Here is a 23,146-nt window from a genome sequence, read left to right as displayed (position 1 = left end):
CAGAAGGGTAAACGGGGTGCCGAGTTGCTTATGTAATTGAGTTACGAACGTTCGACGTTTGATTCATCGCCGTCGCGATATTTATAGCGGATAATGTAGCTGTCGCTTACGATACCGATCACGGCTGCTAGCTAAGCCCTTTTCTATCCGACTTCCTTCTTATCTAACACGAATCGTGCCCAAATACGGGATACCAGACGAGGAAAAATTCCGCGGGACTTCATTTACATCGTAGATACACGGCCACCTGTTTCGTAAAGTGACGTAGAAAATTACGACCGCCTCGCGGGAAGAGCGCATTTCCACGGAACCGTGCCGGGTCGTTAAAAGTCCGGATAGTGTTACGATCATTTAAATCTCGCACGTTCGTGGCATCCAGCCTCGTTCGTCCAGCTCGATAACGTTCTCCCGTGTAACGGTCCGCCTGACGAGGGTTAACAAACGACAGTTGGTCGAGCTCTATTTCGATAGTCCGTCAGTTTCCACGGTCCATTTTTACCCGTGTCTCATCGATAATTCAAAAGAGGATCGTCGGTGCCAAGGCGCGCGCTGCGCGACCAACCACCAGCTGAACAGCGAGAAATGAACGGAAAGCGGGCCAAGTGAGCGTCGAACGCGGAAAGGAGACGGGTGGCGCACGGTGGATGAAAATAAACGGACGGCCCCGTGGAAGAGGAGAGTCGGAAGGAAGCGAGATGTCGGAAGCGTAGAACGAGCGGACAACGCAACGCGTATATTACTTACCTGGGATTTATTTCTAAGCCGTCGAGGAGAGGAGAGGCGAGAAAGGAGGAGGAGGAGAGAGGAAAGGATGGTCCGCGGAACGATGTTGGGTCGGGTCGGGTTGGATCGGGTTAACTTGCGTGGGGTTGGATATCCGGGTGGTGGGAGTTGGGTGATCGGTGGGTGGTGTGCTGACGTCACTGTAGCGGCATCATCAGCCGCGTGGGCCAATAGGGACGCTCACTCGAGCCAGGTCCATCGATCCGCCGGCTGCTGTCGTGTGTGTTTATGACGTCCAAAGGTGACGTCATCGTTAGCGCCGTTCGCCGCCGCCGCCACCGCCGCCGCCGCCGTCGCCGTCGCTACACACGCTACGGTTTTAATATAGCGGAGGAACGCGCGCGATCCGGACTCAGTTACGCGGCGGACGGCCACCCGTGCGAGAGCGTATCGCTTTCTTGCAAAACGTGTCCGTGCTGTTTTTCAACTCTCTCTCTCTCTCTCTCTCTCTCTCTCCCTTTCTCTCTCTCTTTCTCTCTGACACACATTCTCTCTCTCTCTCACACACACTTTTTCTCTGACTTTTTTTCTTTCTCTTCTACTCGATCGTACGCGACGTCAACGCGTATACGAAGGGATCCGTGTCGTCCGGTTAGCCGGTAAATCACGTAAACGATCGAGGATCGGGTGTACGGTCCGGCTATCTGTGGATCTGTTCGGTGTGCGAAACAGAATCGTGAGTAAATCGTGAGGCTGACCGGTGTGTCAAGTGTGAGAAAACTGGGGATTACACACGCGGAGCCAGAGGAAGAAAAAGGTGGTGCAGCCAAGGACGTTTGTGTTTGAGTTTCGCGTGACCAACGGGAGAGAGGGAGGCTATTGGCGCGTTCGGAACGGCGCGTGGTTCCGCGTGTCTCTCGTGATACCGTGCGCCTTTTGACAGCTTCCTGTTTCGAAGCTGCGCGAACACGCGACCCGGAAAGCACCGGTTTCGATATTTCCGGAGGACAATCGGGTATCCCTGGGGGGCTGATCGGATGCTGAGAACTTGGAAGAGCGCCGGGATAACAGCGAGCACGATGTCGTCGCCCCTTGGGACGGAGGAACGATAAGATTTCGTCGGGAGGAACGCGACACAGGATTCTGCATGCGAGAAGTGTTCGAGCTCCTCGGTGGAGTGCTGACCTCCGAAGACCTATTCCTCAAGGATTTATTCGGCCCTACGACAACGCAGACAGGTCGGTGATACACGTGTGTCAACCGCTGTTTTTCTTTTCTCATGTGCTGTGGGTGAGTTGTGTGTGTGCGGCTTCTTTCGGCTGGAGAACCACGTTGCAGAGAGAGCACGTACTCGTTCCGTTTCTCTTGTCCCGTTTCTCGTTTTAACCACGTCGATAATGATACAGCCGAGGAATTCCACGTTCCCTCGGCCGCACAACCGGTGTTCCACGAGCCGTGAGAATTATCGACCGTGAGTTTTTTCGCTCGCAACGACTCTTCATCCCCTTTCACTCTCACCCGTCGCTTATCATCGCTCGACCCGTTCCACGTAACACGCATCCCGCGAATGCCGCCCGTTCCACGAACATGTACGTACGTTTCATTCATCAGGCGAGCGAACTTGTAAACACACAACTATAATCGCTCGAACCGTTTGGGTTCAACGAGCATCCGTGTCAAGTAAACCGCGGACGATCCGTCGATTCTAATCGATCGGCTGCCGCGAACTTTGCTCGATCCCGCGCGTTCCATCGCCGATGATCAGCTGTCGCTCGAGCCACGTGTAAACTTTCGGAAACTCGCTTTTCCGTTTAGCGTCCCGATCGCGCGCGCGCACGTGCGCGCTTGCGCGGCCTCGTCCGCCTCGCGTGCAGGACCGAGGAGAGATCTTCGCTTCGAGAGAGGACGCACTCGAAGCTGCACGGAGAAGGGAAAGAGAAAAAAAAAGAAAAGAAGTGCGAGGGATGACCGCGAGCCACGCGGGCATCGATCGTCGTCCGATCTGGATTTGGTGAATGAAACGAATAAAAACGAGACGCGACAGTGTTGACCGTACGTACGATGCGTACCGTGGAGGACACAGCCACGGAAGCAGCCGCAGTCGGCGCTGCGGCCACCCACCAGCGTGCTACCACCGGCAGGCATCTACTCGTCGATCACGATCACGATCGCGATCACGATCAACGAGATCGATCGACGACGATCCATCACCCGACTACACCGTACCACCCGGTCACCATTGCGGCGGACACCAACAACAATCATGACCATCATCGGAACTTCGAGCACCACGCGGCGCAACGCCACGATCACTGGAACAAGTGTAAGTCAAAAACGTGAACCAAAAACAAAAAAAAAAAAAAAAAAAAAGTAAAGCAAAATAGAGAACGAAAGAAAGGCCTCTGCGTATAGTTTATCCGTCGTCCGTACGAGGGGAATCGTACGCGAATGCTCGCTGATGGTTGACAGGTTGTGGTTAAAAGGTGGTGGTGGTGGTGATGGTGGTGGTAACGGTCCCGATTTACGATGATTATCGATGACGAAGATGGATCGACGCATCGTGTACTCTGCTCTAGGCCGACCTTTTCCTCGATCGTAATCGTTTTCGATTTACTTGCCGCGTCTTTCGTCGAGCCGCGGGGACGGCCGCCGCGGAGTAGACGTTTGCACCATCCCGAGCCGATCGAACACTCGAGGACAATGGCGCGCGCTGCGAGCTCGCACGAACCGTTGTTGGGAAAACGACAAAAGGTTAATATGGGCATGGCATTAAAGACCGAGGGAGCCAACGAAATGCAGATGAGGTGCGAACGATAGAGCGAAGGGACGAATCGCCCCCTCTCGAGGTTCGCCTCGTGGCCAATCGGTTGGTGCTGTGAAAAGGATCTAGAGGCTGCGGCTCGTCGATTGGTCGCGAACCTTCTTTCGACGCAGCGGTAGATCGACACTTTCTTTTTTTAAACTTCGCTCTTCGCAACTTCGATCGACCGCGCGATTCACATTCGCGAGCATATCCTGACGCGCGTCTACGCGCGTGCCATCTCTCTTATCCGTCGCGATCGATCGCATCCGAAAATCACCACCATCGTCATCGTCATCCCCCCCTGCTCTCGTTCGTCCCCTTGTCGTCACCGTGTCGGCGCGTATATATCTCTCAGCCCTTAAATTATTCATCGACGCCAGTCGGGCAGCGCGCTTAGCGACGGATTCCATATTCGAGAGCCCGGGCGGTTGCGTTCGATCGGGCCTAGGCTACGGTTCGATACGGCACTTTACAGGTGTAATCGGCACGTTAAAGTAAATATAGTCTGGCAGTGGGCCGAGTGCAAGGCAGGCGTTTCTTTTCCGCGTACATACTTGGCCCGCACGAGACCTGCCCGCGCAAGAAAGAAGAGAGTACGCGAACAAATATAACCGGCGCGTAGAGAGCGAGTGCAGGTGCGGTCACTGGTTTCGCCGATGCATTGCGGCGATTGCTGGCCGCTCGAATTGCGAAAACCGATTGTCAGGTCCGCGTTAACCGCGGGAGTAACGACCGTGACAATGGTAAATCAACGCTTATGACTTCCGCCCGCTAAATGCCCGGCCGTGTCGCGGGCAGCGTTCGAAAACTCGCGATACTCGATCGACTGTCGCTCGGACCGGTTACGTGGGCATGTAATTGCGATCTATGCGAGTTTCGGTCGATGGAGCGGGGGTGGAGGGGCAAAAATGATCGCGCTCGAGCAGGGACGGGAGCTGCGGTTGATAAACGTATCGCGATCGAGAAATCCAATCAATCGATCCGGCGACGGCCTTTCGTTCTCCTCTCGCTTAACGGAAACGAGCTATCTGGCTGGTAGAACCGATTTGGTTTTACAGGTAGCCGGTGACACGTGTCGCTGCGCGAGTGTATCGCGGTTTAATAGCGCGCGCGTTCAGTCGTTTCAACGGCGCAAGTAGTTAGGTGCAATCGAGCTCAGACATTAGCGAGACGTGCATCGTCGGCCGTCTGAGCTGGCACGTCTGTAACTACTTGATTCTTTTAAAGCGCTCCGCGTACGCGCGCCATGCGCATCTTCTCTCTTTCTCTCTCTATCTCTCTCTCTATCTCTTTGCTATCGTATGTCGCGTGGCGATGATCGAATCTTTGATCGATCACGGTCCGCGGTAGCGAAACGCAATTGTTTTTATTAGAGATAATCGTGTCTCGCCAATTTATGGCGTTCGACGAGGCCTCGAGTGGCGAAATTAGATATTATTATGTTATCGATGAGGCGCGGGAACAAACGTGTAACCAGAGTCGATTACAATCGTAGACGAGAGACGATGTAATACGCTTTACACGGACTTTTCGGAAGAGATAAAATCCGATATCGTTTCGAATCGACGCAGAAGATCTGCGGAGCGTTTTAGCTTGGACGCGGCAGCAAAACGTAAAGCGCACCGATTTCGACCGATCAACGAAATCGTTAAATGGCCAAGTGAAAATAATCGCGATCGTTCGCGGAATCGTAAATTTGGATAGTATTTTGACGGCGATTGCCCGTGGGACGGGCAGCGCTTCCTAGAGGCCAATTGCATTGTTTTACTGGGCAAACTAAATATACGTGCGAGGCAGGCGATCCGTGGCTACTTGGCCGGGACACAAAGGCGACCAAAGAGACGGCGAAGACGCGCACCGTGCGTCACGTGCCGTTACACTTTTCACGTTTCCGGCGTGTTAGAACGATGAACGACCGACGCGTACGACGCCACGTCTAACGCACCGTTGTTCGCCGCTTGGCAATCTCGATTCGAAAGCGACACGCGTTTCGACGCCACCTTTCGTATCGTGAATCATCAGGGCGATCGAAATGCACGAGGCGCGATCGCTCGATCCACGCTCCACGTTCGTTCGAGGCGAGATAACGCGATCCAATTGTTCCCGCGGAGACGCGCAACTGGGGTGACTGATATCGTCGCGTCGGATGAAAGAGAAGAAAAAAAGGGGTAGGCGATGACAGGTACGCGGCTGGAACGACGCTCGATTGCGGCGTTGCGTTTTTCATGAGGCTGCGGCTTCGCGTGGGCGGGGAATAGGCTGTTGTTTCCGGCGCGGGACACGCGACCAGGAAGCAACTCGAGGAGCCTGGGGGCGAAGGAACAGAGGGTGAAAAGACGCGGCGTTTGTGGGCGTTCCGGCGATTCATATTGCATAAATGCTACGCCGCTTCTTCAATTATGCAATGGCGCCGAATGCGATGCGGTTCCAGCCACGAAAAGCGTTCGACGACGCGTGCGAGCGCACGGGTTTTCGTGGGACGGAAAAACCGCGGCCGCGACGCCGTCGGTGATTACGATTAATCAAAACAGACGACGCTCGTCGATGAATATTCGATCGGCTCGTGGTAATTTCGCGTTGCGCAACGTTAAATTGCGTTGATTGTCACGGGACAGGAGAGAGAACACGGAAGAATCATTTCTTGAGGAAAACGCGTTTCGAATCGCGCCAAGTTTCAGAAAAATATCCGCCAGTGTTTCCCGTTCGTTTTCGTTTTCATCGCATTCGCGCGTCTCTTCACCTTGTCATGGAACCAGTTGAATCTGATTAGCGGCGGATATCGAAAGGTTCGCTCCTCGGGACAAAGAATGATTACTCGAGCCGCTTGTAATGAGATTGTGACTCGCATAATGACTCTAGGATCGATAGGTGACGTTGACGCATATGAACGCGCGTGCCAGCAGTGAAAGGGTCAGTAGTCGGACAGTGGCGCTATAAATACCGGGAGGACTTGATTCGTTGTATTTTAACACGGTTGATTAACGGCCGATCGATAACGATCGCGCGTATGTAACTTCGACTCGAAACGGCGGGCTTTTGCCGCGGAAGCGAGAATAGGTTTCGACGGACGAGGAGATCGACGACGGCAGACGTGATCGTGGCCACGGAAATCGTATGCGAGCCGCGTAACGTCAGTTTGACGAGGCTGGGCCGTATGCCCGACAGGTTTATGGTAATTCGGGCGAACCGAGTAAAAATGTGTAACGCGACCAGCTAACGCGCGGCCTTGTTTCACCTGAAATAGATTTTACCGCGCGAGTTTCGACGCCGCCCGGTAAGGCGGGCTATAATTCCTGCGGACGCTGTTCCGCGCGTCCATCCGACGCGATCGATCGGTAAACAGCCACGGGAGAACTCGCGTCTCCACCGAAATCGCGAATCGTCACCAGCAATCGTGCTGACAATCCATTCGCGATCTTGAAAACGCGCGACCAGTAGCGGCGCGCTATCTTCCTTTGGTCGATCGATATTTATCATCCTCAAGAACGGAACGCATCGTCGAGGGCGGTGCGTTCGTTAAATATACGATGTTTACTCCGAATCTGTTTTATTTCCACGTAAACAACCACGATCGGAATCGCCTCGCGTGCAACGATTCGCGTTTACGTGCGAGGCGCGTCCCGAAATTCGAGGTACCGTAAAACGGACTCGCGATCGATTACGTCATGGAACGACGCAATCGGCTGGTCGAGATTTGTATGGCTAAGCGTCTTTTTAATCGACCAGCCGGTGAGCGCGAGAAACGGTCTCCCGCTGGTGAAAGAATATACATAACGACGCGGATGGCTGCGCGAGTGTATTCCCTCGCGGTGGTTAGTTTCATTCAAACTTGACGCACGGCGGAGCGTTCGCGCGCAAACTCCGCGCGAGCGTCGCGACGCTCTCTCTCTCTCTCTCTCTCCCTCTTTCTCACTCTAGCCTTAACTCTGACGTCACTACGCCGCCCCCGTTCGTCATCGACCGACCGACGGCATGACGACGTCACACGTACACCGCCAAGGACGACGACGCTATTTCGGGCGTTATGCATTGCCGTTCTCGTCGCCGTCTTCGCCACCACCGTCGACGTTGTCGTCGTCGTTGTTGGCTACCGGTTGTGCCGTCGATATCGCCCGGTGCCGCGTATTCGCGTCCGTCACGAGATTCCCACGAGTTTTCCGCGTCACGGACCGCATCATCGCGTAACGCGGAATCGCGTCGTCGAGGTTTTTCCCGGTCCCGCCTACGGAAACGGTGACGCAGTGAAACCGTTTGCGAGCTGCTCGACGAACTTTCGAGTGTTTACGAAAGTTACGAACGTGCTACTCTCTGCCAGGCATGAAATCGCTCAAGTTTTCGCATGTGCCGCGAGACCCGTGCCTCCTCGAGCCTCTGCTGATCGCTCTCCCGTCGCAGCGATATCCCGTTCGCTGGAAATGAGGTAACTTCCTATCGATCACCGCGGTCTATTTCGAACCGCCTTTTCTCTCTCTCTCTCTCTCTCTCTCTCTACCTCTATCTCTCTTTTTCTCTCCCCCTCTGGCTCTCTGTCTCGCTTCTTTTTTTTATTATCGATTCCAAAGACGCTGTGACGATTCTACGTGCGCCGAATGATATCAGTGACGTGGGAGAAGCTTAAAATTACTACTCCCACGGTGATTATCGATATAGACGATGTTTTACAATAACGAATCCGCAGTTTCGTGCGTCATTTCCGACTGGTCGTCGCGCGGACGGGACGGATGCTTCAATCCGGCGGATAGATCGATACTTCGAGCGACCGAATTAGTCTCTATTCGAGGAGGGAAAAATACGAGCGTTACATCATCGAATTATCCGACGTCGAGATCCGCGAAGGATCAGTGACCATTCGCGACTTAAGGCTGCGCGTTCAGGCCCGCGACCTTGAGGCGCGCGCGTCACGTGGCATCCGCGATTTCCGCGGAGGTGTCGCGAGCGCGTCGTCGCGCAATCGTTTCCCGGAAACAGCGACGATCGTGTGATAACCGTCGATAGCCGACGCGCCGTTCGGCTGTTTGCTCGCGTAACAGTCGGCGTGGCAGTGGCTAAATTTAAATGCGCGCGATACGACGAGATGCTCAGGATTAGCTGCCGTCTCGGCTGGGTTCCGCGTGACGTTGTAACCGCGGAAAAACGGTGGAGCAACGACTCGTGCCAAAACAGAAACGGTGACGACGCATCGCGAGCGTGCCTCGCCGCCGCCCGTGCGAGCTTCTCGCGGCGTCGTCGCGAGCGTAAATACCGCTGCGGTGCCAGTCTTTGGTGAATGACCGGCCGTTAGAAAAAAAAAAGAAAAAAAGAATCGCCTCGATCGATCGCGAAGAGGATCGACGGGGTGGACGAGGGGCGCGAGGCGGTGCGATGCTCATTGGCTGACTGGAATCTGGTCCAAGGTGATATTTCGGGGGGGTGTTGCTAACTGGGTATCAAGCATTCGCGGGGTCGCACGGCTGGGTGGCGGTTTGAGGGCGTCGGTTGATTGGAAATTAGGGATGTCGATGTAGGATCGAGTGTTATTAAATACCTGGGAGTACCTGGGTGGCGTGTGTGCACAGGCCTCGCTAATTGACGGTATTGTTAATCGAGAGATCGGTATCGGACGTGAGAGCACCGTGTTCTCGTTGGATGCCGAGTATTTATGTAAATCGCGGCGAACAGACGGCGCAGGGCTCGCAACGAGAGTGTCGATTGATCGGTGTCACTTCTCCTGTTACTTTCTCGCTGTAAATATAACGGCAGTTTTATCCGCGCCGGAGCGAAGTAAGTCTCGTGTGTGATGTCATCGTGTAGAAACGCGGGAGCCTGTCACAGGGAGAAAAAGAATAGGTTGTTACTCCGCCGAGTTGTCTGACTGTTACGTGCCTCAGTACTGAATGTTTTTCACCTTGTAACACGATGATTCGCTCGAGAACTATTCCGTTTCATCGCTGGCTCGCGAAAATGTTGAACCGTCGTAACCGCGTTCTAGCCGACCCGGGAACGAGAGTATCGCAACATGTGTCGGCTGGTTGGTGCCACTGACGGGGCGGTCTGTATTGATTCAACGCAGCAAATCTGGTTGGCTTGGCGAACAACTCGCGAATCGAGAGTTTTTTTTTTCACTTTCGTAGCCGAGATCCACGGATTTCCGGCGCTGATCCATCGAACCTCGACGAACGATTCACGCGAGAGCCACGAGACGCACGAATCCGACGCTACCAATCGCTCGCGCGTTCGCCACTCGATTACTCGATGAAAACGGAAAAGCGTTGATCTGTCCGTTTTCCGCGATGTATAAACGAGGCTCGTCGTTTAATTTTCATGCAAGAAAGCTGTCGTCCCCTTGGGCATGACCTCGCCGGGGAATGCTCGGAACAGTTATATGAAAAGTCGTCGATTGGCTACTGTCGATACCACTAATAAATTCTTACGCTCTACCGTTCTGTCTCCCACCGCTGATTTATCGTTCTATCCTACCGGCCTATCAGGGAGTGTTGCGTCGCTAATGCGTCGAAAGTCGCCTCATTAACGTTACCGGTGACGCATAATGATCGTCACACTAACTTTATTCAAACACGTGAGGAGTACCGAGCACATCGAAACGCGCGATCAAGGGGAGCCCGAGACCTAGCGGTGCGTGAATTCCGCGGAACGAGTCAAGGACAGCCGGGGCAACATTGTAGCGAGCTGCTCCGATCTTAGGGTTCGTGTGTAACGCGGGAGTAAAATTGTCGTCGAGGAGACTCGTATCGCGATCGCTCGTAACGCAACTTTCAAACGTATTCAAGACACTTCCGATGTTTCCCTCGCAGTTGCCTCTGCGAGAGTCAATAACGTCCAAAATATCCTGGAACATTATCAAAGGATCGTGCGATTGGTAGCAAAACCGCGGTCAGAAACAGTGGTCGCGGTACCAAAACAGGCCTGTTTGATGCGCGGTGGAAAATAGCCGGCAAAGCGTAGCGAACGAGGGCACCCGGTTTTCCGCCCCTGAACGAGACGAGGGGTGGGCGACGATCGATGAACGGAACTGCGGTACAACAATGACGTCATCAACGACGTCGCAGTATGACATCACTAGCCGAGGGGGCGGAGGGAGGGTGGCGGTCGAAGCGACGGTGGATCAGGAGGGGTGGAAAGCAGCTGTGCAAGGGTAGCAACTGCGGTGGTAGGGGAGACAAAGTTTCTCGTCTGGCTGTGTGTTGACGACCCACACCGAGGGTTGCGAGCGTGCTCGTTCCTATACGTGTGCAGCTGAGCCTGCTTAACGGGGGCGAGCAAGGCCGCCAGTTAAAGGGGATAGACCGCCGCGATATCGAGCGTTCAATTTTAACAGGTGGAATCGAGCGGGGTGGATTCTTTTCGACTAACGTTGCGTTCTCCGCGCTTTCGATCGTTGCCAGAAATAATCCGATTTGTTCCTTGGTTTTAATCGTTTTATCGAAATATTGGAAATTTTATGTGACTTGAGAGGTGTCTCGTAAAAACGTAGTATCGCGCAAATGAGAGGATCTTTTTCGATTTTTTCAGATACCACTGAGACACGGATGGAGGGTTATATTTTTCGAGCAGATTAGCTGGTTAAAGGGTGGTAACGATGGTTAAGGGGTAGCGGAGGGAAAAGTTTAGCGCGCGGTCGAAGTTCGATCGGCGAGAATGGGCTCGCGTTTGATTCTTTCACGAGTCCCGCGCAAACTCCAGCGTCGATGCAGTTTTATCAGATGTGTTGTCGTTCTGTTTTCCAGCCGGCGATCCGACATCGAGCGTGCGTCTATCCGCGGCTGATTAGCCCGCGCTGCCGCCGATCAGATATAAATTTCGTAGAATCGCCGCGCTACGTGTCCCAATTTAACGGGGCGCGCGCGCGTTTTCTGCTTTTCACCGCGGTTTCGCGTCCCGCGGGTGCCCTCCAGGAAGCGTATCTTTCTCGTGAATCTGCGCGCCGCGCAGCCTATCCGTAAGCACGACTCGTTCGCCAACGATAAATTAGCATAGACGTAAAAGCGGCAAAAAAAAGAAGTGCATCGAGAAAAAAAGATAGGGCAATGAATTCAAACGTGGACTAATGGCGGCGTTATTACTTCCCAAGGTGATCGTAGCCACTTTTTAAGCGGCCGGTAAATCACGCGACTATTATACCGTGTCTCTACAGTGTTTCGAAAATACGAAGTAACAGTTTCTACGATCCACCGTTTAATCTTCTACCAATATACCGCGCGAGGAGTCTACTTTATTCGCAATCTATTAAATTGCTCGTAAATTGAACGCGAAATCATCCGATAGAAAGTTATGCGAAATTCCACGGCGTCAACTCGAGAATAACACGTACCCGGGGCTTCACTCTCACCCCGGTAATTTCGTTGGCGTACGGACGTAACGCACAATTTGCGAACATTAACATTAACCGCGTGTAAGAGTCTCTGATCGCGGTAGCGGGGACCCCAGCTGGTAGCTGCGGCTGTGGCGAAGCAGCAGGTTGCAAACCGACGCGCGTCTTCGTCTGGCGCGATGAAAATCCGCTTGGTCGAGCGAGGGAGAGGCACGAATTGACTTTACGAGCTCGCCGGCCTTGAGGCCTCGAGGCCCAACGGGGTCCCGGTCCGTCCTGAGTCGGTCACAGTCGTTCGGTATGCGGACCTCGATCTAAGCGACTAAATCACTCGTTTGTTGCACGCTACGCCACTCGTGTACGAACGAGTCCCTGTTACCGGTGTCTTCGCGGCATCCCCGCGGCTCGGCTCGTTAGCTACGATGCCTGAGAGACTCCTCGCTGCTGAACTGTCGGCGCCGTTTCACCGCGATGACACGCGAATTGATGCGATATTTGTTTCGCCGCGCCTCCTCGCGTCGGGGGATGCGGACGTCGCGCGATAATTAAACGATCCTCGTCGGTATGAATCGAGAGCGAGATGAATGAAAGGGGGACGCGGTGATATTTGAATGGAACCCAGTCCCGATTCGACGGTTCTTTACTCATTCATGGACCACGGGGACCGCGCGACGTTCTACTTTAAATAGCGAGGCTGACCTTTGTAGCCACCTACAATCGAACTATTTCCACCGTGGCGTCTCTTTTCTACCAGGGTATTTCCAGCGCTCTTTAATTTAACGCTCTTGTTTAAAGAACGTATAAATTTATTCGAATTTATGCAATAAATTGCCCGCGATACCGTCGAGGATGGGAATAAAAGGTACATCTCCTTAGGGACAGGATGACCGGTGCAGATGGTTGATTTCGTGGAATTTATAATATTTCAGCAAAGGGTGTAATTGTATTCGCGGAGTATCCACTTAAACGCGCATCGGCGAAGGGTCGATTTACGCGTGACGGGTGTTTGTATAGATCGCTGGTAACGTACTGACACGACCAGTTTGTACGGCCATCCAGCAGATTATCGGTTCGTAGCCTCGTCGATGATTTATACGCCGCTTCGATCGCATCGATCGATCGTGTTTACATCCAATTATGTTTTAGTGGATGTATCCGCCTGTAGGTAGGCATCAACCGGTCCTGCGCCGATCGTCGAAGCAAAAATAAAGCGATCCACGTACGCCACGTATTTTCCGACTGAATCCTCGTTGCAGTTGAATCAAGGGATCAAAAAGCGCGCGATGGTCCCGTAAAAGGAGTTTCAGGAACAGAGAGGAGTATTGCTTTTGACTGGCTTCGGAAAAATGCGCGTTCGAGCATTGTATTTGCTCGCGTGGGTGCCTCGCGATGTCAGTTGGTGAAATATACGCTTGCCGAATGGGAACTAATTAGTTTACGCTCGTCCCGTTACATCGTAAAGGGCCGTGTAATTACACGGGAGACGTGTACGAGTAATTAATTTACATCGGTAGGGGAAAAATGCGTGCATCGCGTCACTTCCTGTTGCCAGAAGAATATCTTGAATGATGGCTGACGTTAATTGAAAATAGTAGGCGGCCAGCGTACCGAACGCCGTCAAAGGAACACACTACTCCATAGATTCCAATTCCGTACGTTCACCAAAATAAAAACCGTGAAAGAGATACGCGTTATAATGCAGCAGCAGCATTCCACCCACTCCAATCCATCGCGACCTTTTTGCTTCTCGCGCAGATCCCGCTCTAATTTCCATCCAGTCGGATAGAAAGCACTCGCTCGTTCCTCCTACGTTACACGTGTTAACTTTATTTCATTTCTCGTTGAATCGCGCAGCCTCGCTCGGCTCCGCGACACTGTCGCGTATAATTATCCCGACGATAAAGATTTCATTCCGTATCCTCGACGAATTAACCATCGCCATTGTTACCACGAATAATCCCCCGCTACGATAATCGACGTAGCTTCTCACTGTCGATCGTTTCCCAACCGTGTCGTCAATTACAATTTCGATACGTTTCAATTCTCATACGAGAATCGGATGGTTGCGAATGGTTGCAAATGGTTAACAAGATAAGGCGAGTTAAATATCTTAAATAGCGGTAACGAGGCGGTTGATATTCATTAATTGTGGTCGATGGCTATCGAGCAATTAGGTTTCGCGGGCTGGCCAGTGCGACCGCGAGGGGGGAACGAGCTTTTCTCCCAAGCGGTAGCTGGTATCAACGGGAGATCGTATCCCCGGTTTCGGGGTCACGGAACCTGCAGCTCGTTTCCGACCACGGTATGGGTGTCGCGTATTGCCCGCTCTGGCGCATACCAACCAGAGAGATCCTATCTGGCGCGTTGTCGCGCCGGCACGCACGCATACGTGCACGCTACCGCACGCCGCCACACGCTTCTGGTCTGTCCCCATCGTGGCTGCTGGCTGTCTTTCCTTCTCCGCTTTTTTCCCCTTTTTTCACTTGTCTCTCCCACCCTGCCTCCATCTCTCTCTCTATTTCTCTCTCTCTTTCTCTGTTCAACCGCCACCGCGTTGCCATTCCGTTGGGTGCCTCGATCGCGACCAGGGGATCACCGACAGTGGAGAAATTTCAAGGAGAAATCGAAATCGATACCGAATCGACCCCGAAACTTGTTCCACGATAACACAATTTCCGTCCACGGATTCGAGCTAAACCGGGTACACGAACGGTAGATGGAGCGGACACGTTCGATTTTACGAGGGAAAGTGAAAAAGTAGACGATCTAATGAAATTTATGAATATCGCGTGGCGAAACGAGTGGGAGAAGGACGTTCCTTCTTGACTTCTCTTGGTATCGATTCGTTGCCAGTTAGCCGGATCGTTTCAACGTTCCACGCGTTACGAGGCCTCGAGTGCGGTCCACGAAGTGGATCCAGGGCGAATATTAACACGTCGAAAATGGACAGCAACAGGTTCCCGCGCTGGTTGATTTTCTTCATTAACGTTAATGCTAGCCTGCAACTGATTAATGGGGCTAATAACTCGCGTCGGCTTACGCGAGCGGTACATGATACCACGCGAAATTGTTTGACAGGTGGCGCGTTGCGTTTCTTAATTCACATTGATTCCGTTGATTAATGAGCGTTATAACTCATTGGTAGCGCGGAGGTCGTGGCTGCGGCGGCGTGCGCGCGTTGTACATCAGGAGGAGATCGACTCGTCCCTCTTGCCCTGGATCTTGGAATAATCGAGTTCAATATTAGACCCGTTCAATGAATCGTAACGTCCATTGACAGCCGCCTCGTTGCCAATTATCGATTGATTGATTAGCCCCGCGGCGCGGTGGCGGGACCAGTTCTATTTGCGATCCCGCTAGATTTACAACTTCATCGAAGCCAACGCAGAAGTCGTCCCTTGCGAAGTTGCTCGAATCTCGCGAGGAATGAACTGTTCCCCCTTGTTCGCTGTTATTTCGTTTAAAGGGGGTTCGCGTTTCGTTCCACGGGTTTCGAAATATTCAGATACCATGCGAGAGGCTCGCTTAACCTGGCTATCGATTTTCTCCTTTCTTTTTCTCTTGTTTCTTGACAACGCGCAAGGACGATCACTGAAGACGATTACCGAATACTTGTATCACCCGGTTGCTGCGCTCGTCCTTCACCTTCAACCGTTTCACTATGCTCGCGTATCTCGCCGCGACCCACCACCAGCTTCACCATCGATTTTCGTCGTCGTTTCTCGTACAACCTTCTCCAAGGGCGTTCGAACCTCCGCGTTCACAGTTCCTGTGCATTCTCCTTGCATCTTGCGTGTTTATTCCCTCGTTCGATGCTCTTTGGAAGCGATCAACTTTTTTTTTTCTTCTCCACGAGCGTTTCCATTCGTCGCGAAAAGTATTCTTCTCTTTCGAGAGGTACGAGAGATTTAATATGGCAACCAGCGATCGGTATGTTGGAAGAAGATACCTACACCCACCTTCGCCTCGTTATACAGCCAATCGAGCGCGTTTGCTCGCAGCTGCGAGCGCTTTTAAAAGTGGACAGCGGCCGGCTAAGTTGCCTGTTCGCTCCTCGCCTCGTCTAAATTTACTCGTGGCAATTACATGGATCGTAACCGGTTCCGATTTTGCTCATTGCGCTCCATTGACTCCGCACGAAGCCTCCTGCCCGCTTTTAGGCGTTCTTTTGCCATTTCCAACCGTGCCCAACGCTCGTGTTTCCCGTAGAAACGCGTGTCCGTCCAGTACCGTGTCATTCTACTTCCACTCACGCTCTGTCTTTCAAGGAGCGCGAGGATCGAGTTCGCGAGCCCGATTCCGGAGAAAACTATTGCGAAACTTCAGCCACCCACCTCTTAAACGAACGAGATTTCTTACGCGAGAAGAATAAATCGAGCGGATGAAAGAATCGATGGGTAAACAAAGAGTCGAGGCAAAGATCTATGGCAAAGGTGATCAACGTCTACGATAGATCGTTAAATGGCACGATAACGGTTCGAGTGAGAAAGATCGAAGAGAACCGTGGGCCAGAACGGTGATTATGATGTTAGCCGTTCGATCAAAGACGATAAGCGGTAATAAGCAAGCTCGTGGACGGGTTAGGGGCGCGTACGAAATGTGGCAGCGTTGATGTATTAATTGGCTCCGCGAGAAGAAAGCGGTCACGCCCAATCCGCGGCTCTGCTTCGCGGCAGTTTCGCTATTCGAAAAATCCGATAATAGGAACTGGCGAGTTACAACGGCGCGGAGAAAAGTCCGCGGCTCTCACGCCCGACAGCCGATGGTTGCCCACGTGTGTTGCCTAGATTTCGCAATAAAACCGCGGCCACGGCTATGTAATTTGCACGGCGATGCACGAGCCTTTATCTGCGGGCATTCATCGAGTTACGAACGTGTCAGATGGGTTCAAACCACGGTCAGACCGTCCGCATTGTGCCCGCCGATTATTATCTGCGTCGGCTCGAGCCGATCGAATGCCAAAGGAATCGGGGCTGTCGAGCGCTTCGTCGAAAGCGTCGACGCGACTCGCTGTTGCCACCTTAAAATCGCGTCGATCGTTCAAAAATGCACGAACTTCGAACGAAAACGTGTCGAAGTAAACCAACTTCGCGTCGACTTCAAGCTCAACGTTGATACTCGCGCGATCGACTTATCCACTTGTTGCGGGACTCGAAACGTCTGGTTTCAGGCGCGAGAGAATCCTAGCCATCGCAGTATCTAGTATCGATCGAAATCTGGAGATCGCGAGGCACTTGATCATCGACCGACGCGTATCTGAAATCCGATGAATTATGAAGATTATAACCGCGCGGCTATCCATCTCGATCCTGTATGCAAACAAGAGACAGCGTCTGGCAGAGGAATGCCTGTCACCTCGAGGTGTTGCCGCTGTTGAAGTGCGCGTATCGGATTTCCGAATAATTACAGATCAATCGGCCGTGTACTCGGCTCGCGTTTATCGCGTTGGTCACGGTTGCGGAAGAATTCACGGGCGTACGCCCCGTCTCGATTGTCTTCCCAGGACGTGTTCGAGAGGCGATACACACAGCCATCCACCGCTCGCAATGATAATACACGCGCCACCGTCCATTGAAACATATCCGCGTATCAGTTATGCATGCGTACGTGCTCGCCGCTTACTTGCCGCGTACGAGAGCAACGTCCCTGCAATTACTCCCTCGTGTCGATTTAAACGTATCATTAGCGCGAGTTACGTGAGCAAACACGGTCTAGAAGGCTGCGAGCGGTTTAAGGTATCTTGCTACTTTGTTCGCGAACGTGTGCAACAGTGCTCGTGACGTAAAGTATGTAGGAGCGAATTTTTCTCGTCCCCGTATCGATAAAAAGGACACTGAAATTGTCGCGTTGTGCCATTTTTCCGCCTCGCTTCGAGCTCGTTTCATATTAGGAGACATTTCGGACCCGTTTAACGTTACGTTCCGCTGTTCCAGGCTCGACGTTTAACACAGCTATTTGAAATTGTAACCAGCCATCGAGGAATGTCCGAGAGTTACCATTAAACTTGAACGTCGACCTGAATAGCGGTAGATACGAGCCTTAGGCGTAATCGAGGCTCGATCGTAACCGGGAGCCTCGAGAAAGTTGACGAATTCATTAATTATCGTGTTCGCGTTATCGTATTCACGAAACATTTGTTCGACGGTGTATATACAAACGATCGAATTTGTCGCGCGAGCTGCCCCTCGAGTCTTCGAACGAAGAAGAACGACGAGAGGAGCAGGAAAAAAGTATTGGAAATCCCCTGTTACCGAACGGTGAAACGGAGAGGAGGACTAAGTATGTGGAACGGTACTTTCGATCGACGCATCTCGATACGTTGAAATCGCGCGCGGCAAGTGGGTACACACGCTCATGAATATGTATGCGGATGCGTACACACGTGGAGCTCGAGGTGGGGGGCAGAGGCACATGAATCACGGAGAAAGAATCACGAAACCATGGGAAATGCTCGGCCCTTGAAGCCTACGCCCGACGGTCGTGCGATTCGCTCGGCACGCTTCGAGCTTGTGCGCTCGCGAGCAAATCCTCGCCGCGGGCGATGTAGAAAGCTGGATAGAATTAGGGTACCTAACGCGAGATTCGAGGGATTACGTCAACGAACCTGTACGCCGATTTCCGCACTCGAATTCGCGGTGGCAGAGGATCGCCACCTCTTTCGTCTCGATTCGATTCGATCGTGGCGATGCGGTGGGTGGCGGGACGCTGAAAATCGTTACGTGAAAGCTATTTCGCCCGTGGGTATCGCGATGAAGATCGTGGAATTGATTTCGAGACTGGAACTGTGTTACTGGTGGTACTTTTGATACCGCATCCGGTTATCGTATGGGAAAATCGTCGGATCGTTAATAGACGCGATGTAGCTTATAGTACAAGGGTGTAACCGTTGATACCTGCGATCCTTCGTCTCTCTAAACGATTTCGCGAAAGGAACGATCGATACGCGCGCTCGCGGCTATAGATTGAACGCTCTTAGAAAGGGAAATTAATTGTCCGCGACAGCGAGGACGGGATTTAAAGAGGCGATGGAAGAGTAATAGGGACGCGTGTCTGGCTAGTAACCGCTCGTTCTACTCCCGCTGTTCTCCAGCGGTGCTACGTGTACGGGACACCGCGTCGCAGCTGCGCGTTCATGTTAACACGGCGATAAAAATTGATCGTGGTCCTATTAACCAGAGCCGATTCCACGACAGCCTGCTTTCTAGCCGGCGCATTATCATATACTTATCCTTAAAACGCCATGTAACCGAGCGAACACGCTGTCGTTGCGCGTTCGCCGCGCAACGGCAAAAAGGCGTCAGCTATTTCAATTACGGTATCGAGCGATCGTTTCGAGTCGTTTCGTGCGGCACCAAGAGGGGATGGCTGCGGAGAGAATAACGACGGAAAAACCGGCTCGCTTAATCGATCTTTGATCGCTTAATCGAGCCAGCCGATGGTACCCGGTTGCGACATCCGACAGGTAGAACCAGACACGCGGACGGGCGATCTCGAATCGAGAAAGGCCCCAAGCACCACAGAGGATTTCTTCCCTCTCGATCCAGCTTTTTGCGACGGATCGTCGAATCGCCTCGTCCTATTCCGTAACACCGTAGGCGACGGTGTTTCTTTCGACCGCCGCGAATGGCAAACGAGACGTGTCTTCTTACGCGTCAACCATTAGCAGCGACGAATTTTTAACAGGCCGCCGTCGCCGGTTCTTGCCGATGCCTCACGACCGCGGCGGCTCAGCCTGCTACAGAGCCGTTTTCTGACGAGCCTCGAACGTGGATTTACGACGGAGGATCGGACGAAGATCACGCGGGCCGATACCACGGCTAAGCCGTTTCCCACGAGCGTTTCTTCAGCCCAGAGATTGCAGCCGGTGTATTACGGCGAGAATATACCGCGCGAGGAAACCTGTCCGACAAAGTTTCTTTTTGATTGAACATATACGCTTTAGCCTAAGTGACCCTATTAGTCGGTGGTTATCTTCCTCGTGACGTGCCGCGTAGCCGCGGTGACCCCGGTAAATCCTTTCTCTTCGACGTGTCGACCGGTTGCAGTCACCTCGCGCGGCTGACTCGCGAGGTGCCAAACGCGTCCTCTCCTCGATCCTCGCGGCGGTCTCGCTGAAAACCATCCGCGATGTCTGATTTAACGCCCGGGACACCGAGTTACCGCGTTCACGGTATGCCCCCCCGTTTAGGCACGACCGCTCGGTTGCGCAATAGGGGAATCTCGTTCCCGTCTATTTGGAAATCTCCGCGACTCCTGCGAGTACGCCTCGGCGTAACGCCGCAATTGGTTACACGCGTCCACGTTTTGCTCGTTACGTGTCCGCGCGCGCGATTGAATAATCCACGATGGATCGTTCGATGGATAGAGGGACGAGAGAAAAAACGGGAGAGAACGAAGAGAAATTCCAGTGTTCCCCGTTGATCGTTCAATTACAATGCGCGGTTCGACGGGGCTGCCACACGCGAGAGGGAATATTGTCCTCGATCCGAGGTGGGACAAAAACCGCGAAACCCCCCACGATCAGCAGGCGCGAGACGCGTCTTGATGAAGCGCGATTACAGCCTCGTACGGCGTTGATTGAACCGATAGGGATCTATCGTCGACGGTTTTTCAAGCGGCCTGAACACCCGCGGATACGTCTTGCACCGCCGTCCGTGATGGTACCCCGGCGTCACGGAGTCGAGCTGTCGTCGAGAGCAGTTTGTCCGACGCGAACCTCTACCAGGGAATCAAGCGTAATTGATGGAACCTCTGCCGATCGTTTCGCCGATAAACTAGCCAGCGCGTGCCGCGAGCGTCGCACGAATTAATCCCTTACCGAAATGTCGTTTATGCATCGATTGCGCAACCGATCCTCGACAGGTTACCCGATTATGCAACCTGAGATTAGAGCCTGTAACACTTCGCAGTCGAGTCGACGCGCGATTAAATCGTACGACCCCTGGACGCGGATTAAAATCCTTTAAAACTTGGAAACCTTTCTACGATACTCGCAGAAATGCGTGCACGAACATCCGTAATCTATCGATTTCTATAAATATCTCTCTGGCGTCTCGTCGACTGCTCGCAGAGGCAATTCGCCGATCGTGCGGTAAACATTAATTGGCACGGGTAACGAGCCGAGTACTTTCTGCTTGGCCGATTAGAAACCCACGGTATTGAAAAAAGTCCGGGCGGCAATATCTCCGGTTAGTTCCTTCGATCTCGATAACATCCGTGTTCCCTGTTTCGTTTCACCGTTTCAGCTCGCGAGGCGACTCGAGATTCGTTGGCTGCATCGAATTCGATGAAAGTAGCCGGGACGAGGTATGTAGATACACGCCTCGGTTCCACGGTCCCTCCCGTGCGTGCGTACATCATCGTCCATCCGCTTGGTCGGCCGAGAGTGAGAGGACGAGCAACCGGTACCGTACGCGTGGACGGGGCAAGGAGAGACGGGGAGAGGCGAACGACAGCGTGGAGTCGCCTCCGCCTGTTTCAGCTGGCGAATTCGCGAGCGGATCGCGCGCACGTGGACGTCGGATTTTATTGGCGAAAGAACACCGACGGTATCGTGGTCGTCCTTGAGCGCCGCCGACTAAGTCTCGCCTCGAGGACGTCTCATCCAGCTCCTGCCGCGCGGAACGATACGTTTTATTTCTGGCAATCGATGGGATTGCGCGTGACAATCGTAAATTGCCGATCGCCTCGTTGGCGACGCCTCGTTGCGAGGCGATTCCACGCAGCGACGATTCGTCTCGCCTGGCGAGGTATTCGAACGGTTCTAGCGATTCTTCCAACTGTCGAGAGGACGCTAGGAACGGATCCCCGCGTCGATCGTTCCTGGGAAAATGAACGAGGAAGACGAGAGACGAGCGCGTAGCGTCTACCAATTAGAATATGATAACGAGGCAAAAAATGCGGACATGATTTATTCAGCCTTCGGGGGATGTTCGAAATGGTACAGAATTTTTATCCGCTCGCGGATTATTAGTTTATGCAGTGGATAAACGTTTCAGACCGTGGAACAATTTACGGTTAGATAAAATCGTTTCAATGATCAATTGCGCCAATAAAACGAATTACCCATGCAACGTAATCCTTTCACCGTGGAATTTCAACAGATCCATAAAACTGACTCTCGTTGTTCGATGGTAACTTTCACGGGATCGACGCGGCGTTATTTACGGGTAGACGAGGAGAGGATCGAGGAGTCGAGCGAGCCGCGAAGGGTTGAGGGATCTCGGCTCGAGTCCGCGAACCGTGGCTCGCGAAGCCTCTTTATACGGCTCGCGTGTTCGAACGCGAGCGGCAACGCGCCGCTCGGTTTTCATCCAGCTTCGTAAAATCGGCTAACTCTCGCGCGCGCGCGCGATTGGACTGGTTTTTCATCGTGAAACGGCCGACGTAGCGTGACTTGCGATACCGGACGCCGTACGGGGACACGTGCGGGCAGAAAATAATTTATTAATATTCAAGCAAAACGGCAGACTTTCCGTGCTGGAGCGTGTCTCGGTTGTCGGGGCCGTTTCTATCCGAAACTCGACTTCTATCCGAGACCCGGGCACGGCCGCCCGGGCAACTGCTCGATTGCAATAATTAAGACCGGTCGAACCTGCCGCGGTGGACGCGCCAAACGTGGCCTCTTGCATAACACCGGTTCAGCCACGATTTCGTAGGATGCGCGGCGTTTCGAGGTGCTCGCCGGCGGAACACGGTGAATCCTCTCCGTAACGGCTAGTCTCGCACCTCCTCTCGCCTCTTCTTTCTCCCGCCGCGTGTGCGCGCCGCGGAAACTGGTCACACGACTTCGTTCGCAATTTTTTCTCACTTTCCCACAACTCTTTTTCTGCGCGACTATTAAGATCGCCGTAACATTACCGCGTTACGACATTACTCGCGTGTCGACCATTTAATTGAATGTAAAATTGTTTCGATGAATAATTTGGTAAGAGCTACGATTCGGGCGTTCGATGATTCTCATCGATCTCGAGATGATCGTTCGGCTTCGATGAACGCGTTGCGTTTCGATCGACCGCAAGATCGCACGTTCCAGAAGTTTGTATCAGAGATGACAGGTGGTTGAAGCGTAACGCGGCTCGTCAATATTCATTATCGGCTAACGCTATTTCCGGATGCTACCTTTTTAATCCGTGCGTCGTTGATTTCGTTGAGAAGAATGGCCTCGATGGTATTGCGGTTTAGCGCGAACAAATGAAACGTTAGATCCCGGTACGGGAAATCGGGAAAATCCCCGATCCTATTGCGGAGATCTCGACGCCTGTCAAGGCACACGCTTCGCGGCGTTTGCTTGCGCGCTCTCTCTCTCTCTC

At 53.0% G+C, this 23,146-nt stretch overlaps 1 protein-coding gene across 4 annotated transcripts in view; it reads left to right on the top strand.

Annotated features, from left to right (window-relative positions):
* Positions 1 to 1,813: 1,813 nt before the first annotated feature.
* The window catches only part of Hr38 (Hormone receptor-like in 38), a 33,572-nt gene continuing 12,239 nt past the window's right edge, over positions 1,814 to 23,146 (top strand). For 2 of the 4 annotated variants that reach the window (XM_076909112.1, XM_076909109.1), the window contains exon 1: positions 2,724 to 3,046. In XM_076909112.1, coding sequence (XP_076765227.1) covers positions 2,785 to 3,046 — 262 coding nt within the window. In that variant the 5' untranslated portion in view covers positions 2,724 to 2,784. Of the gene's footprint in view, positions 1,962 to 2,723; positions 3,047 to 7,832; positions 7,947 to 23,146 lie in introns of those variants that run through there. The other 2 variants (XM_076909115.1, XM_076909118.1) reach the window with 2 other exon arrangements.

This window comes from Xylocopa sonorina, chromosome 1, assembly GCF_050948175.1.
Source record: "Xylocopa sonorina isolate GNS202 chromosome 1, iyXylSono1_principal, whole genome shotgun sequence".
Lineage (NCBI taxonomy): Eukaryota > Metazoa > Arthropoda > Insecta > Hymenoptera > Apidae > Xylocopa > Xylocopa sonorina.
Note: the sequence above shows the minus strand (reverse complement) of the source record. Positions and strands in the feature narration are given on the sequence as shown.